The sequence below is a fragment of the Porites lutea genome, chromosome 1, assembly GCF_958299795.1.
Source record: "Porites lutea chromosome 1, jaPorLute2.1, whole genome shotgun sequence".
Classification (NCBI taxonomy): Eukaryota; Metazoa; Cnidaria; class Anthozoa; order Scleractinia; family Poritidae; genus Porites; species Porites lutea.
Genome location: NC_133201.1, coordinates 112,102 through 127,831, shown reverse-complemented (window position 1 = coordinate 127,831; position 15,730 = coordinate 112,102). Strand labels below are relative to the sequence as shown.

The following is a 15,730-nucleotide window of genomic DNA, read 5'->3' as shown; positions in this document are numbered from 1 at the left end:
CGCTGTTGTGCTTTACAAGGCTCAGAACATCCCTCAGTTCTTCGAGGGATGCTGTTGACTTGCGGGTTTCCGGACTTAATGATGTCCTTCCACCACCAGGCGGCGCAAACTTTGCTCCAAACACGGCCAATATTTTATTTACAGCAATCCCGCCATATTCTTGAACCTTCCCTCGGCTGATACGTCACTCAACGTCACAATACGGCGCCCAGTCCCGCTCTGTTCAGTGCAAAAAAACATGGCCGACGCATCGTGCCAACCTGTTAAGACTGAATTTTCCTGATTTTTCGCCTGCTCAAGACGCCAGGACGGAGTAAACGAGCGCTGCAGGGCAAGGTGAGCTTCCGAAAAGCTTTTTTTCTAACGTTTTTGCATCATTCCCACACTTTTGCCACGTTTTTAGTTGAAATTAGGCAAGGGTTGAAATTTCCACCAAAAAACCCTTAAGGGTTGGTTGGTGTTTTATCAAAACCACCCTTCTGTACTAACCCTAACATCAACCCTAGCGAAAAAGCCACGTTAGCTCAAGACCCTTGTATAATTTTGCATTTTCTGACCGGGTCGCACGTATTTAGCATCGTTACTGCAGTAATTTCCTCGTATTTATTATTTTTTGCAAGGTCACACTTGAGTCCAAACCCTAACCCTAACATCCACCCTGGCGAAAAAGCCACGTTAGCTCAAAACCCTTGTATAATTTTGCATTTTCTGACAGGGTCGCACGTATTTTGCAATGTCACAGACAGTTTGGAGTCGCGGGACGCTGATCTCGCGCCCCGAGAGCCCAACGTCATCAAAAATAGCAAAAAATGAGAAAAACGTGGAAAAATGGACAAATCCCGCGAAATCCGATCCCTAAACCCGTATCCCGCATCCCGTCCCGAAAGACAATGAGGATCCCGTGACCCTAACCCGCGTCCCCTAACCCTAACCCGCATCGCGCGCCCAAAATCCCCAAAACAGCAAAGTTAAGGCTCATCCCGCAACCCTAACCCGTATCCCGCGACCCTGACCCGCGACCAAGCCGCGGCTAACCCGCGGTCATAGGGTTAGCTTCGAGTCAAGTTTGCTTGCGGTTAGGGTCAAGGGTTAGTTGGGAAAACTACTTCTGTGACAGCCTTTTGGCCGTCGATCCCATGTATCCGGCCCAGAGTCCAGTCCGGGTCCGGAACGGCGAAAAAAAAAAAACATGGCGGCCGCTACACTTTGCCCGGTTTTTCCCTGTCAGCGCCCTTCGCTCTAAGTAAAGCACTGTCCGACTTGACTTCTACAATCCTTTCATCGTCGCAAACGCTACAACAACCCTCTAAGTCAACAGAAGATCGCGCGTGCCTGCACTTCTAGTTTTCCTAAGATCGATGGTCACTTTGTTGGCCAGCTCGCTCAAATTAAATCGACGCTTTCCTGGGCCAAGCGAGTCCCAAAAATCGGGTCAAACGAGGCTTTCTCCTTCCTGTCCTACTTGCCTCGGGCTTGCTGTCACGCAGCGGCTGACGGCAAGCCCCCAAATACGGCCTTTTGTCACCTCATGAATTATTCATGAGCCACCGACTATTTTTCGACAGGGAAACCCCGGCCCCCCAAAAGCCAGAAAATATTATAAGTCTAAAAGCAGGTCGCTTCTCGGCAACTACGTCAAGCCAGCAGGCAAGGGCAGGCCGCAAAACTCACGCTGACATAGTTCTCGACAAGAAACCTGCCTTAGACTTGCCGCCTGGATCGATCTGAACTTGATGCACAACCTTCACTACGAGCGCTCAAACAGCGCTGTTGTGCTTTACAAGGCTCAGAACATCCCTCAGTTCTTCGAGGGATGCTGTTGACTTGCGGGTTTCCGGACTTAATGATGTCCTTCCACCACCAGGCGGCGCAAACTTTGCTCCAAACACGGCCAATATTTTATTTACAGCAATCCCGCCATATTCTTGAACCTTCCCTCGGCTGATACGTCACTCAACGTCACAATACGGCGCCCAGTCCCGCTCTGTTCAGTGCAAAAAAACATGGCCGACGCATCGTGCCAACCTGTTAAGACTGAATTTTCCTGATTTTTCGCCTGCTCAAGACGCCAGGACGGAGTAAACGAGCGCTGCAGGGCAAGGTGAGCTTCCGAAAAGCTTTTTTTCTAACGTTTTTGCATCATTCCCACACTTTTGCCACGTTTTTAGTTGAAATTAGGCAAGGGTTGAAATTTCCACCAAAAAACCCTTAAGGGTTGGTTGGTGTTTTATCAAAACCACCCTTCTGTACTAACCCTAACATCAACCCTAGCGAAAAAGCCACGTTAGCTCAAGACCCTTGTATAATTTTGCATTTTCTGACCGGGTCGCACGTATTTAGCATCGTTACTGCAGTAATTTCCTCGTATTTATTATTTTTTGCAAGGTCACACTTGAGTCCAAACCCTAACCCTAACATCCACCCTGGCGAAAAAGCCACGTTAGCTCAAAACCCTTGTATAATTTTGCATTTTCTGACAGGGTCGCACGTATTTTGCAATGTCACAGACAGTTTGGAGTCGCGGGACGCTGATCTCGCGCCCCGAGAGCCCAACGTCATCAAAAATAGCAAAAAATGAGAAAAACGTGGAAAAATGGACAAATCCCGCGAAATCCGATCCCTAAACCCGTATCCCGCATCCCGTCCCGAAAGACAATGAGGATCCCGTGACCCTAACCCGCGTCCCCTAACCCTAACCCGCATCGCGCGCCCAAAATCCCCAAAACAGCAAAGTTAAGGCTCATCCCGCAACCCTAACCCGTATCCCGCGACCCTGACCCGCGACCAAGCCGCGGCTAACCCGCGGTCATAGGGTTAGCTTCGAGTCAAGTTTGCTTGCGGTTAGGGTCAAGGGTTAGTTGGGAAAACTACTTCTGTGACAGCCTTTTGGCCGTCGATCCCATGTATCCGGCCCAGAGTCCAGTCCGGGTCCGGAACGGCGAAAAAAAAAAAACATGGCGGCCGCTACACTTTGCCCGGTTTTTCCCTGTCAGCGCCCTTCGCTCTAAGTAAAGCACTGTCCGACTTGACTTCTACAATCCTTTCATCGTCGCAAACGCTACAACAACCCTCTAAGTCAACAGAAGATCGCGCGTGCCTGCACTTCTAGTTTTCCTAAGATCGATGGTCACTTTGTTGGCCAGCTCGCTCAAATTAAATCGACGCTTTCCTGGGCCAAGCGAGTCCCAAAAATCGGGTCAAACGAGGCTTTCTCCTTCCTGTCCTACTTGCCTCGGGCTTGCTGTCACGCAGCGGCTGACGGCAAGCCCCCAAATACGGCCTTTTGTCACCTCATGAATTATTCATGAGCCACCGACTATTTTTCGACAGGGAAACCCCGGCCCCCCAAAAGCCAGAAAATATTATAAGTCTAAAAGCAGGTCGCTTCTCGGCAACTACGTCAAGCCAGCAGGCAAGGGCAGGCCGCAAAACTCACGCTGACATAGTTCTCGACAAGAAACCTGCCTTAGACTTGCCGCCTGGATCGATCTGAACTTGATGCACAACCTTCACTACGAGCGCTCAAACAGCGCTGTTGTGCTTTACAAGGCTCAGAACATCCCTCAGTTCTTCGAGGGATGCTGTTGACTTGCGGGTTTCCGGACTTAATGATGTCCTTCCACCACCAGGCGGCGCAAACTTTGCTCCAAACACGGCCAATATTTTATTTACAGCAATCCCGCCATATTCTTGAACCTTCCCTCGGCTGATACGTCACTCAACGTCACAATACGGCGCCCAGTCCCGCTCTGTTCAGTGCAAAAAAACATGGCCGACGCATCGTGCCAACCTGTTAAGACTGAATTTTCCTGATTTTTCGCCTGCTCAAGACGCCAGGACGGAGTAAACGAGCGCTGCAGGGCAAGGTGAGCTTCCGAAAAGCTTTTTTTCTAACGTTTTTGCATCATTCCCACACTTTTGCCACGTTTTTAGTTGAAATTAGGCAAGGGTTGAAATTTCCACCAAAAAACCCTTAAGGGTTGGTTGGTGTTTTATCAAAACCACCCTTCTGTACTAACCCTAACATCAACCCTAGCGAAAAAGCCACGTTAGCTCAAGACCCTTGTATAATTTTGCATTTTCTGACCGGGTCGCACGTATTTAGCATCGTTACTGCAGTAATTTCCTCGTATTTATTATTTTTTGCAAGGTCACACTTGAGTCCAAACCCTAACCCTAACATCCACCCTGGCGAAAAAGCCACGTTAGCTCAAAACCCTTGTATAATTTTGCATTTTCTGACAGGGTCGCACGTATTTTGCAATGTCACAGACAGTTTGGAGTCGCGGGACGCTGATCTCGCGCCCCGAGAGCCCAACGTCATCAAAAATAGCAAAAAATGAGAAAAACGTGGAAAAATGGACAAATCCCGCGAAATCCGATCCCTAAACCCGTATCCCGCATCCCGTCCCGAAAGACAATGAGGATCCCGTGACCCTAACCCGCGTCCCCTAACCCTAACCCGCATCGCGCGCCCAAAATCCCCAAAACAGCAAAGTTAAGGCTCATCCCGCAACCCTAACCCGTATCCCGCGACCCTGACCCGCGACCAAGCCGCGGCTAACCCGCGGTCATAGGGTTAGCTTCGAGTCAAGTTTGCTTGCGGTTAGGGTCAAGGGTTAGTTGGGAAAACTACTTCTGTGACAGCCTTTTGGCCGTCGATCCCATGTATCCGGCCCAGAGTCCAGTCCGGGTCCGGAACGGCGAAAAAAAAAAAACATGGCGGCCGCTACACTTTGCCCGGTTTTTCCCTGTCAGCGCCCTTCGCTCTAAGTAAAGCACTGTCCGACTTGACTTCTACAATCCTTTCATCGTCGCAAACGCTACAACAACCCTCTAAGTCAACAGAAGATCGCGCGTGCCTGCACTTCTAGTTTTCCTAAGATCGATGGTCACTTTGTTGGCCAGCTCGCTCAAATTAAATCGACGCTTTCCTGGGCCAAGCGAGTCCCAAAAATCGGGTCAAACGAGGCTTTCTCCTTCCTGTCCTACTTGCCTCGGGCTTGCTGTCACGCAGCGGCTGACGGCAAGCCCCCAAATACGGCCTTTTGTCACCTCATGAATTATTCATGAGCCACCGACTATTTTTCGACAGGGAAACCCCGGCCCCCCAAAAGCCAGAAAATATTATAAGTCTAAAAGCAGGTCGCTTCTCGGCAACTACGTCAAGCCAGCAGGCAAGGGCAGGCCGCAAAACTCACGCTGACATAGTTCTCGACAAGAAACCTGCCTTAGACTTGCCGCCTGGATCGATCTGAACTTGATGCACAACCTTCACTACGAGCGCTCAAACAGCGCTGTTGTGCTTTACAAGGCTCAGAACATCCCTCAGTTCTTCGAGGGATGCTGTTGACTTGCGGGTTTCCGGACTTAATGATGTCCTTCCACCACCAGGCGGCGCAAACTTTGCTCCAAACACGGCCAATATTTTATTTACAGCAATCCCGCCATATTCTTGAACCTTCCCTCGGCTGATACGTCACTCAACGTCACAATACGGCGCCCAGTCCCGCTCTGTTCAGTGCAAAAAAACATGGCCGACGCATCGTGCCAACCTGTTAAGACTGAATTTTCCTGATTTTTCGCCTGCTCAAGACGCCAGGACGGAGTAAACGAGCGCTGCAGGGCAAGGTGAGCTTCCGAAAAGCTTTTTTTCTAACGTTTTTGCATCATTCCCACACTTTTGCCACGTTTTTAGTTGAAATTAGGCAAGGGTTGAAATTTCCACCAAAAAACCCTTAAGGGTTGGTTGGTGTTTTATCAAAACCACCCTTCTGTACTAACCCTAACATCAACCCTAGCGAAAAAGCCACGTTAGCTCAAGACCCTTGTATAATTTTGCATTTTCTGACCGGGTCGCACGTATTTAGCATCGTTACTGCAGTAATTTCCTCGTATTTATTATTTTTTGCAAGGTCACACTTGAGTCCAAACCCTAACCCTAACCTTAAAACGCAAGGGTAAAATTTTAGCCGGAAAAAGTAGGTGAGCGTGGATTTCTCACTGCAACTATTCATTTGGAATGAATTTGCTTAAATAATAACCCTTACCACCTGTCTGGGTAAAACTTTGTATTTAGACTATAATGCACTGCTTTTCTTAGTGAGGATTTGTTTCCTTTCAATATGGAGGTTGAAACTTGGCAAAATAGAAAGTGTTCTAAAAAGAGATCTCAGACTGAGAACTGAAAAAAGAATTTGAATTTCTCTGTTCAGAGTTTTGTCGGCAGTCTAATCGTTGTTCAATTCCTTTCTCTGAACTGCAAACCTTTTTAGCAAAATGCAGGTGAAAGCAAAAGAATATTTTATTGCAGTTGGTTGGCAGGCTCCATTTATAGCGATGGTAGCCAGAATTAAAGGAGACACTTTTGAGTGTGTTCTCACCTTTGGGGGCACAGCGACCTACTTCCCTTTTGTGGCGGTTATTGAAAATAATATTATAGCAGTGGACAAGCACACATTTTCTCTAACTATCATGTCAATTTTATTTTAAATGTTAACTTTTGGTGGGGCAGTATCACACTGATCATCATTTTGTTATAAACTTGAGCAAAACTACCCATCATGATTGTCACAAAAATGAATTTCTTCAAGAAACACTACTGCAGTACGTCGAGTATTTATCAACGGTTTGTGAGAAACTTTTTAAAAATCTTACAAACATAACATTTCTGGAACACACTGGCCCATATTGAAGTCCAAAATGAACATACTAGTTAAAGTTCATAGTCTGACTTAAAATCTCTTCTATCTTCCAGAGTTGGGTCTTATTGGAACACACTCCTGTCAATTTCTTCTTCTTCAGCGTGATCTTCTGACTGAAGAAACCACAGCCATTTGCTATTGGTGTCTGGTATGCACCTGCGACGGATGAACATCAGAGCTGCAATTTGGCTGCGGTGATCGTTGTGATGACCAATTGCACTAGCTATCTTAGACAGGTTACACCAGACATTGCCCCAACCTTTCTGCAAGAGAAGGTGTCGTAGCCGTGGACAGAGCATGATTAGCATGCCAGTGTTTGCAACATATCGCAGTCTGGATGCGCTACAACTTAGTATGTCTTCAAAGGCCCTGGAAACCTGAATCCTCCTATCTTCAGGCATGTCTCCAGTGTTCAAACATTCTGTGATGAAGGGTGCCAATTCTAGCATGGCAGTCAGGCGTTCATTGCGTTTTAAGCCAAGTGCAGTCATTGTGCGTTGGTCCAGCTTATTCATCAGCATGCAAACAGCACAGGTTTGGTTCCTACATTTGCCTCTCACACTGGCGATATTTCCCCCTGCTTCCTGGCATAGACAGTATGGGCAATTCTGGTCTCCTTCATCCTGTGAATCTCTGGCCACTGGTTCTCCGAGGCAGGTGCAGTCCAACCGAGAAGCTGTCCAAACATCGCACACTCGCTGCTGCACTATTTCTTCACGTTCATCTGTGTATACTCGAAGAGCTACAGTTTGTCTAGCCTCTTCTAAAGTCTGTGTTTCTGAAGATCTCGCCTGTTCTACCTAGGGAAAAAAAAAGAGTAACAGGTGAGTTGGATTGAATTAATTTTGATGAATTTTAAACTGTTGAAGTACACAATTAACGCTCTTCAGAATGGGGAATTTCAAGTTCATTCTTCAGAAAGTACTGTCAATGCATTTACACGACTTTAAAGGACTAAGAAGTCTCCAATCCTACTATTTTCACTGGGTGCTTTGTATCAATGAAGTAAATGAAAAATAATAAAAAGTGCTTTACAAGTGCAAGCAGTGAAAATTTAACAAAATAAAAATCAGGTGAAAATTTTTTTACCTAGGTTCATTCTCAATTTTCCTTGTCTCTTTAACAGGTCAGATTGACTCTCAATTTCCTTTGTCTCCCGGCCCAAATTATTCATGAATTAGAGCTATGAACAAAGGAAAATTGAAAATCAGCCTAGGTAGAAACATTTTGACCCAAATTTAACTTTGACCTGTTATAAATACATCTCAAGATGATTTGTTTTCACAGGAAATAGGATGCAAATTAAAAATTATGCAAACCATCAGCAAATGCCAATCTAATATTTTTGAAGTTAGCACCTATCAAATCATTTTGTCAAACCAATGTGCAGTTTTTTAATGTTTTTTAATTTTAGTTCACCTGCTGTGGGTTGCAAGGTTGGTTCTCCTGCAGGAACTTTTGAAGCCTGTTCAATGACTCAGTGTTGGGGATACGTGTTGCTACGATTCCTGGTAGTGCTAGCAGACGCTCGCGTGGGCTGGGTACTGCTTGCGGCCGTGGTTCTTCATCCCTCTGTCTTTGGTTGTCGGCAGCTGGTGCTCCCTCGGGGACCTGGGATGCTGTAGTCCTGGGTACAACACGTCTGGGAGTTTTCTGCTTTCTTTTTCGTACCATCCCAGAACTGCCACTGGGTCTTCGTGTTGCTTCCGCTGTAACTTGCAGTGCCTGTTATAACCATAATACACTAATTTTACGATCATTTTCATCATCCAAGACCTTTGTTTTAGAGAACTAACAAGATGTAGATCGTCTTCACTGTCACGCAACAAAAAAATAAATTGGAAACCGTCCAGTGGAAGAAGCCAAGAAAATGAAATGTTTTAAAAGACTAATTTTTAAACAATTTATCCAAGTCTCAGGTCTTTGTGGCCCAAAGTTTCTGAGTTATTTGCCGAAACGTTTCGCGCACCTAATACTTGAAATGGTTATACAGCTGAAAATCAAGAGGAGAGACTTTTTCCAACGAGACAGCATTCCTATTTTGGTGTCACGGACTGTGAAAACTCGGAAGTTCAAATTGCTGTACTTTCGAAATGAAACATGCTACAGGAATGGAAACTTGTACAACGATTTACTTTTTGTTTGTCTTCAACCTAGTGTAAATGAGAAACTCGTGAAACCTTGCTATTTTGACCTTACAATTTGATGACGTCACTATGAAAACCATCTATATCTAACCCTTCTATTTACCAGGGATCGGATATGGACTGACTTACTCTTAATCACATGAGAGACCCTACCTGAGTTGTTGTCTGCGTAGACGTGGACACAGACACATAGCACTGCAGCAGATTTTCTACATGTCTGGTCACGGATGAACTGTATTCTGGTGTTCCTTGTGATGGAAGTGGCTCTCTTTCGTCTGCAGCATCCCAGCTAACAGAAAGCTCCGATTCATCTGAACTGCTGTGGTTGTCGTCTGAAGCAGAAGCTAGCATACGCCTCCAGTGTGAAGAACTTGCCTGTCGGAGCCCTTGTACTTGTTCTGATACCAGTGGCGTTATGGTGAGGAAGTCAACTCCAAAGCGTGCCATCATGTCAATTAGACGTACAGGTTTGTCTGTTTTTCCTGCATATCTGATTGCCATAGCCCGCGCAAGCATCAGCTCTGTTGTGGTCAATCCCAAACCTTGCATCATTTTTTTGGAGGTGAAAGCAGCTATGTCACCTGCAAGAGAGTCAATGTCAAAGGTAATAATGACAACTCTGCTAGCACCAAAGAAAAATCAAACCTGGGATTCCTCAGTAATTCACCTCAGTTATTACATCTTGTGTTTTCGATGCAGTGCATCTGATTACCTTTTGTACAAAGTGATTATTTTGTTCTCGTGAAGGGCGATTGCTGAAGACATGCAATACAATGAAATACTATACCCATGCTACATCCAGGAGTTTTTTGAAGAAAAAATTGTTAAAACATGTTTTCATCATAGTGCTGTATTATCAACCCTTTAAGCCCCAATATCTACATACAAATTCTCCAGACTGATCTCCATACATTTCCTTAAGATATTAGTTGAGAGAATTTGATGAAAGATCAAAGATTTTTCTTTGTGATCATTTTATTAATTCTCTTAGACTGCACTTGACAATCTATGGATATCGTTAGGAGAAAATTGATGTTGGTCACTATTGGCACTTAAAGGGTTAATATTCATTACTATCATTTTTCTCAGTTACCTGGGGACAAACTTCGAATTGCTTGGTTTGAAATGCGTGCTGCCACAGTGATGTTGCCAGGCAAGATTCCACGATGGCTGTTAATGATAAGACGACGAGGGAAACCATGTGTGAACTGTGCAGCGACATCGCTCCAGTGGGGAGCATTCAAGATCATGACATTCCCAAAGAGGTCAAGGCGTATTAAGTTCAAGTTGCGGTCGAATGCTTCGTTGCCATATTTCAGGGTTACATCCAAGGGTTCTCCTGCGGTTAGAAACATCTCCTCCTTGGACAGTTCATTTCTTCTTTCTTGCGAGTGGTCTGACTCTACCTGCTCTCTTCCGCACCATTCCTCTCTTTTCTGTACATAGCGTGAACAATACTCCCTGCATGTCTGCAGGTCTTCAAACACCACTTCTCCAGCTCCATCATCAGGAAAAAGCCCATTGGGCAAACGCAAGCTGTCATACAGAAACAAATTGAAGTTAAACTGCATTCTCTCTTCTGGTGATACTGCCAGTCCAAGTGGGAAATACGGTACGATAATGACCGGTGCAACATTTCGGCTTGTGGATGGCTGATTTTCACGTTGGTTGTCCAAGGCTACGTGGAACATTGGTGGGTCCTGGGGTTGTGTTCCATCATCGATGAGTGAGTCGTCGTCACGGCTAGAGGAAAAAAAAACATGAATTGCCATGCTTAAAAGCTACTTCGGTTTCATTTCTGAATATGGGTGAATCCTTGTTTACATCTTTTGCGTCATTAGCATTGGCTCATCATTATCTCATGAAGAAATAAAATTTTTGAATATTGAAAGAGCATAACCATTTCAGTTATCTCTGACAATTTTAGCCCCATCGATATATATATATACAATGAGCACGTTTTTTGGAGAACTACTAAGGCATGGATTATGATGATATTAACAGAGCTATAATAATAATAATAATAATAATAATAATGATAATAATGATAATAATGATAATGAAAATAATAGTAAAAAAGTTTTTACTGCTATTTTTATTATGCTACAATATTTCTCGAACACTGAAACCAAATTAATTGGCTGCAAATTTTCAAGGGCATCATTTTAATTCTAACGATTTGACAAAAAAATATTTGAGATCTGTGAATTTTTGTGGCAATATTTAGAACCTTGAGGACTCAACCTCACTGGAACTAAGTCCAATTACTCCTGGATTTCACTTAATTTCACAGTCATTTGGTTTTTTAGACTACTGCTTTGCTTGAACAACTCCCGGCGGGTGTGTCCATGCAGAAGGGGCACCCCTTCCATGATTCAAGTATATAAAAGAAAAGAGGGGGGACGGGGGAGCTATGATTGTGTTTTCTTCGGATTTTTTGAAAACTTTGCTAGAAAGAAAGAAAGAAACCAGACATTCCCTGTCCCAATAAGTAACTCTGGAGGAGTAGATAGAATCTAATATGTGCCCACTAAATAAAATTTAATATACCTTTCCTCGCCTGGACTGTCATCTTCTTCAACGGGGCCAGCAGCACGGGAACTGCAATGTGAAAGAGTTTTCACTATGAACACCAATTAAAAATCGAGCGTGTATAGGATCCTGGAGTGTTCAAAGTGCAATGCAGAAAAGAAAGAAACGGAAATAAAATTTTTCCAAATGAACACTTTACTGCGTGAATATTTTACTGCGTGTGTTTCACCTCGGGGAAAAAAAACAGACCACTCTACAAAAGTATCCTTGGCGTTTTCCGGGCGAAAAGTTACTAGGTTTTTTAGGGCGTTTAATACCAACCTGCTAGTTTCCGCAGCTTGCGTTTCGATCAGCTCCGAACTTCTTGCTGGATTCTCCGCCGCTGTTTTTGTACGCTTTATTCTCGGCATCTTTGAATGAACCTTAACAGTAAAAGTTGTTATGGGGAATGATTTAAAGATCCCAGCTAGGCTGTGTTTAAATAACAGTGTTTACATCATAGCTCCAAACAGATCATTACTAATCAGATTAACAGGGGTTTATTTCTTTCTCGATGAGGTAATATTTACGATCAAAGTTAGGACCCTCGAGCGAATTTTAGGAAGCTAACCGAGAAAAGAGAGAAGCTATGAACACGTAAGAACAATTATGTAATAAGGAATTCAAAAACGACGCTGTATTAGGTCAGGTTTAATGAGTTATTCACTTCAAAACGATGCGTACGCCATGATTCTCGATTCTTCCCCACATTACATCATAGCTTCAAGTTTCCAAAAATGGCACCATTGTTTCCGCGCAGATTCTGCGCGATGACAATGGATGATTGACAGCGCAGGGGATTCCCTGCATTTGAGGCGACGTGACTTGTAAGACAAAAACTGTGTTTAAAAACACTAAAATTAAAAGCAATTTGTTCGAACTAATGGTTCTCTTCTTGTGTTTTCGTTAACATGGATGCGAAGGAATTAATCAACTGAAAATTTCACCCCGTCGGCTTCCAGTGAGAATGAATTTTTCGTTCAATTCACGGGAAATACAACGTACCGCGTTTCTTGAGATATCCTACGCGTAGAGCTGGAAAAGTGGGATAACCAAACATATTTCCTGAAAGCATTTTAAACATTAAATCTGGGTAACCGATAAAAGTTTCGCATTGTTTACGACGCATGGATCGAGGTTCTGACCACCTTGTGACTTTGGGGAGGGGTGGGGAGGGGGGGTCGGTTACCCAGGGACTTAGAAAACAGCAACAACAACAAAGACAAGAAAATAAGAAAATAAGACTGGCGTAGTTTAAGAATTTTTGAATCAAGGGTTCCCAATGTTTCGCCGCATGTCGGCTGCAAATAAGAATGAATTTTTCCTTCAATTCACGGAAAAAAACAATGCACCGCGTTTCTTCATATCTCTTACGCGTACAAGTGGAAAACTGGGGTAACCATATATTCTATTTCCTGAAGATATTTTTATCATTTAATCGGGGTGAATGATAAAAGTTTCGCATTGTTCAAGGCTTCCCTATCTTCAGGGGCACCCAACGAGAATATAGTTCAAAACCACTTAAACATAGCATTGTTAAACGTATTTCAGTATTTAAACGGTAGATATAGGCATATTTTTATCCCCTAAAAATTTTTTATCTGTTCGGAGTTCCTAGCTGAAAGTCTCGAGATCCGAAAATCATAGGGATCAAAACTTACCTTTTCGAAAATTTCAGCCAGAAAAAAGGCTCCCGAAAATTCTAGGTGAGCTTTTTAGCGCCAAAATTCGGTAAAAATGGGCAATTACACCAATTTTTAGATGTTCGAAAATCCTAGGAGAGGTAGGCAAGCAAGAAATTTTACAAAAAATGAGCGGAAAATTCTAGATCTCAAATCGTCTTCCGAACAGATATTTTCCGAAAATTGACGTTGGGTGCCCCTGTATCTTTCTTCGCATGTCGGCTTCAAGTAAGAATGAATTTTGCGACAACGAAGCATTTTTTATCGGTTGCTGGAACTTACCTTGCGCGGTGAAAATTTGTACTAACTGTCAGTAAGTTAAAACTGTGAAAGTTAGTATGTTTTCTGAAAATATGTTGGCCTTGAAGTTATATGTTTCTAAATAGTTTCGGAAGTTACGCAAGTTCTAACTGGGTCTTGTGATGTCTAAAAGGAATTTTTTTGAGAACGTGGGAACTGTTTGGCAGTTTGGAGCGCGATTCTTCAGGAGTCAGAAGTCCATGACGGTCAGCTAAAATACTAAAATAAGCAAGATTGAGGTGGCTTGAAACTTTTTGACGGTTGACGGTCAAAAAAAAAAAAATTGCATTTTGCACGGCAGACGGTTAGATTTTTTTAGCACTTTGACGGCTGGCGTTTTAAGCCCATTTGATCTCTTCATAGAGGGTACACTGGTTCTTGAGGGCATTTGTGAAAAAAATTAGAAAACAAAGAAAAAAAAACAGTCTGATTTATTTTTCAATAGTATTGATCCCTCCTCCTATTCCGACCTAACTAGCCCGAAGTCGCCGAGGTGTTGTAATTAGTCGTCAGTCCCCAAGAGACTCGCTATTGTTAGAGGCGGGTGGGGGGACGCGACTCGTGTTAGCGTCACTTAGCATCAGTTATAGAAGGGAACGCGCGTCGAACATAGCACAGTTTTGAAGATGGCATTTGGTAAGCGCGTGACTGTTGTGGAATATGACCTGACGTCTGGGTCTGATAACGACGATAGAGATGACGATCAAAGCTACATTTACTGTTCGATGGCGAGACCTCTTTCTCCGGGCAATCGATTCAGGCACGACGGTGATGCACAGCAACCGGACGATCAGGAGAACACCACCGATAGCGATAACTGTCCTCCCGAGATCAAGAGAGCGCGTACCGAAGATGACAGCTCCCGCTCCTCGACACAGTCTGCGGAGTCTAGTTGCGAGTCGGCGTCCAGTTGTAGCGACCAGGAAGAATCTGATCATTCTGAACCGATGCCTGCAGCACCGCCACCCGTCGTAATAAGCATACCATCTGACGATGACGAGCAGGAAGATGATGGAGATGAAGAAGAGCCAGAACAGCCTCTAGTCGCCCCCCTTCCTAAGCAGAGAACAGCTTACGCCCTGCGTCTTACAGATCTCCCACCAAACTTGGAAAGATTCATGAAGGAGACCAAATCTTTTTTCACCAGGCCGCATTCGCTGGAGCGGCATGGTCAGAAGCTGGCTACAAGTACGTTTGAAAAAACCGAGGAACGCGTCCTTTGTGAGTATCGCTCATTTTATATTAATTACTATAGCTGCATTGCTCGTTACATTTTCAGTCATTGAGAAAGAAAAACAAGAAACAAAACGAAAAGAAAGGAAAATGAAGATACTGAGTCGTAGCTAGGTGATCGCAAAAGTGGACAATTTCTCAAATCGCGAGATCAGAGGAAGAGCGCCCAAGTCAGGCGAAACTAGCTACATTCATTTTGCGCCATGGAATGAAAAAACAAAAACCAAATAAGCAAACAGAGGAATTGAACGCGTTCCAATTTTCTTTTCTTTTCATTGTTCTTTTGTTCTTTCTCATCTCTGGTCAGGTTATCTTGGATATGTTCAGCGAATCCGACCGGGAAAGACACTTTCAGCCGAGGATTTCAATCGCGGGGATCTGATCGAAGGATACCTAGACTATCTAAAGGTGGGTATCAAGCTTGTTTTAAAACGCAATACATTCTGAGCGAGGGTGATTTTTCATTAGTATTCATCCTGGGAATGATGCCCACGCGATGGTGTGAATATCTGTTGAAATTCATTCTCTGAAAGAAAACGAAGTCATCTGTACTCTTATTGATTCTGGAGATTTCTGTTTAAGCGTCAGTAGGAAGCCTAATTTTCGGTTCTTCGCAATCATTGCTAACATAAGTCAAGAATGAATACTAATGAAAAATTCGTAATAACTGAAGTTTAAAGCGATGATTGGGAGGCCTTTTTGTTTCGATATGCGGCAAGGGGCTTTCCCGCATAGGAATGTTCTGATTTTTACAGAGAGAATGGATAAACCAACAGAAAGGCCGTTTACGCGATGAAATGTATTTCAACTCCATTTTGAAAGGGTCTTTTTTTGTGTTAAAACATTTTGGCCAATCACAAGAGTTGCAAAAAAATGGCCAAGGAAAGTTAACAATTTAACAGATTCCCCACATGGGATTTGTGAGTTATCAATTGGTTTCATGGAAGTTCAAAGGATAAATAATATCCACTGTTTTATGGAGTTTCCTCGACTTTTGCTGTTTAAGCCCATCAGAAGTTTAGTACAGACGACTTTTTCAAATTGGGTCATTTTTTAGCAGCTGAAGACCTCCACTGAACTGTTAATCGCTGCA

The 15,730-nt window shown here is 43.9% G+C and overlaps 1 protein-coding gene across 1 annotated transcript; it reads right to left on the bottom strand.

Annotated features, from left to right (window-relative positions):
- Positions 1-6,330: 6,330 nt before the first annotated feature.
- Positions 6,331-10,163, bottom strand: LOC140941060 (uncharacterized). The gene is made up of 4 exons (XM_073390022.1): positions 9,945-10,163; positions 9,005-9,432; positions 8,124-8,429; positions 6,331-7,504 (listed from the first exon to the last, which is right to left on the bottom strand). Exons 1-4 carry the CDS (start codon positions 10,099-10,101, stop codon positions 6,767-6,769), a joined length of 1,629 nt encoding a protein of 542 aa, XP_073246123.1. The 5' UTR covers positions 10,102-10,163; the 3' UTR covers positions 6,331-6,766.
- Positions 10,164-15,730: the final 5,567 nt, after the last annotated feature.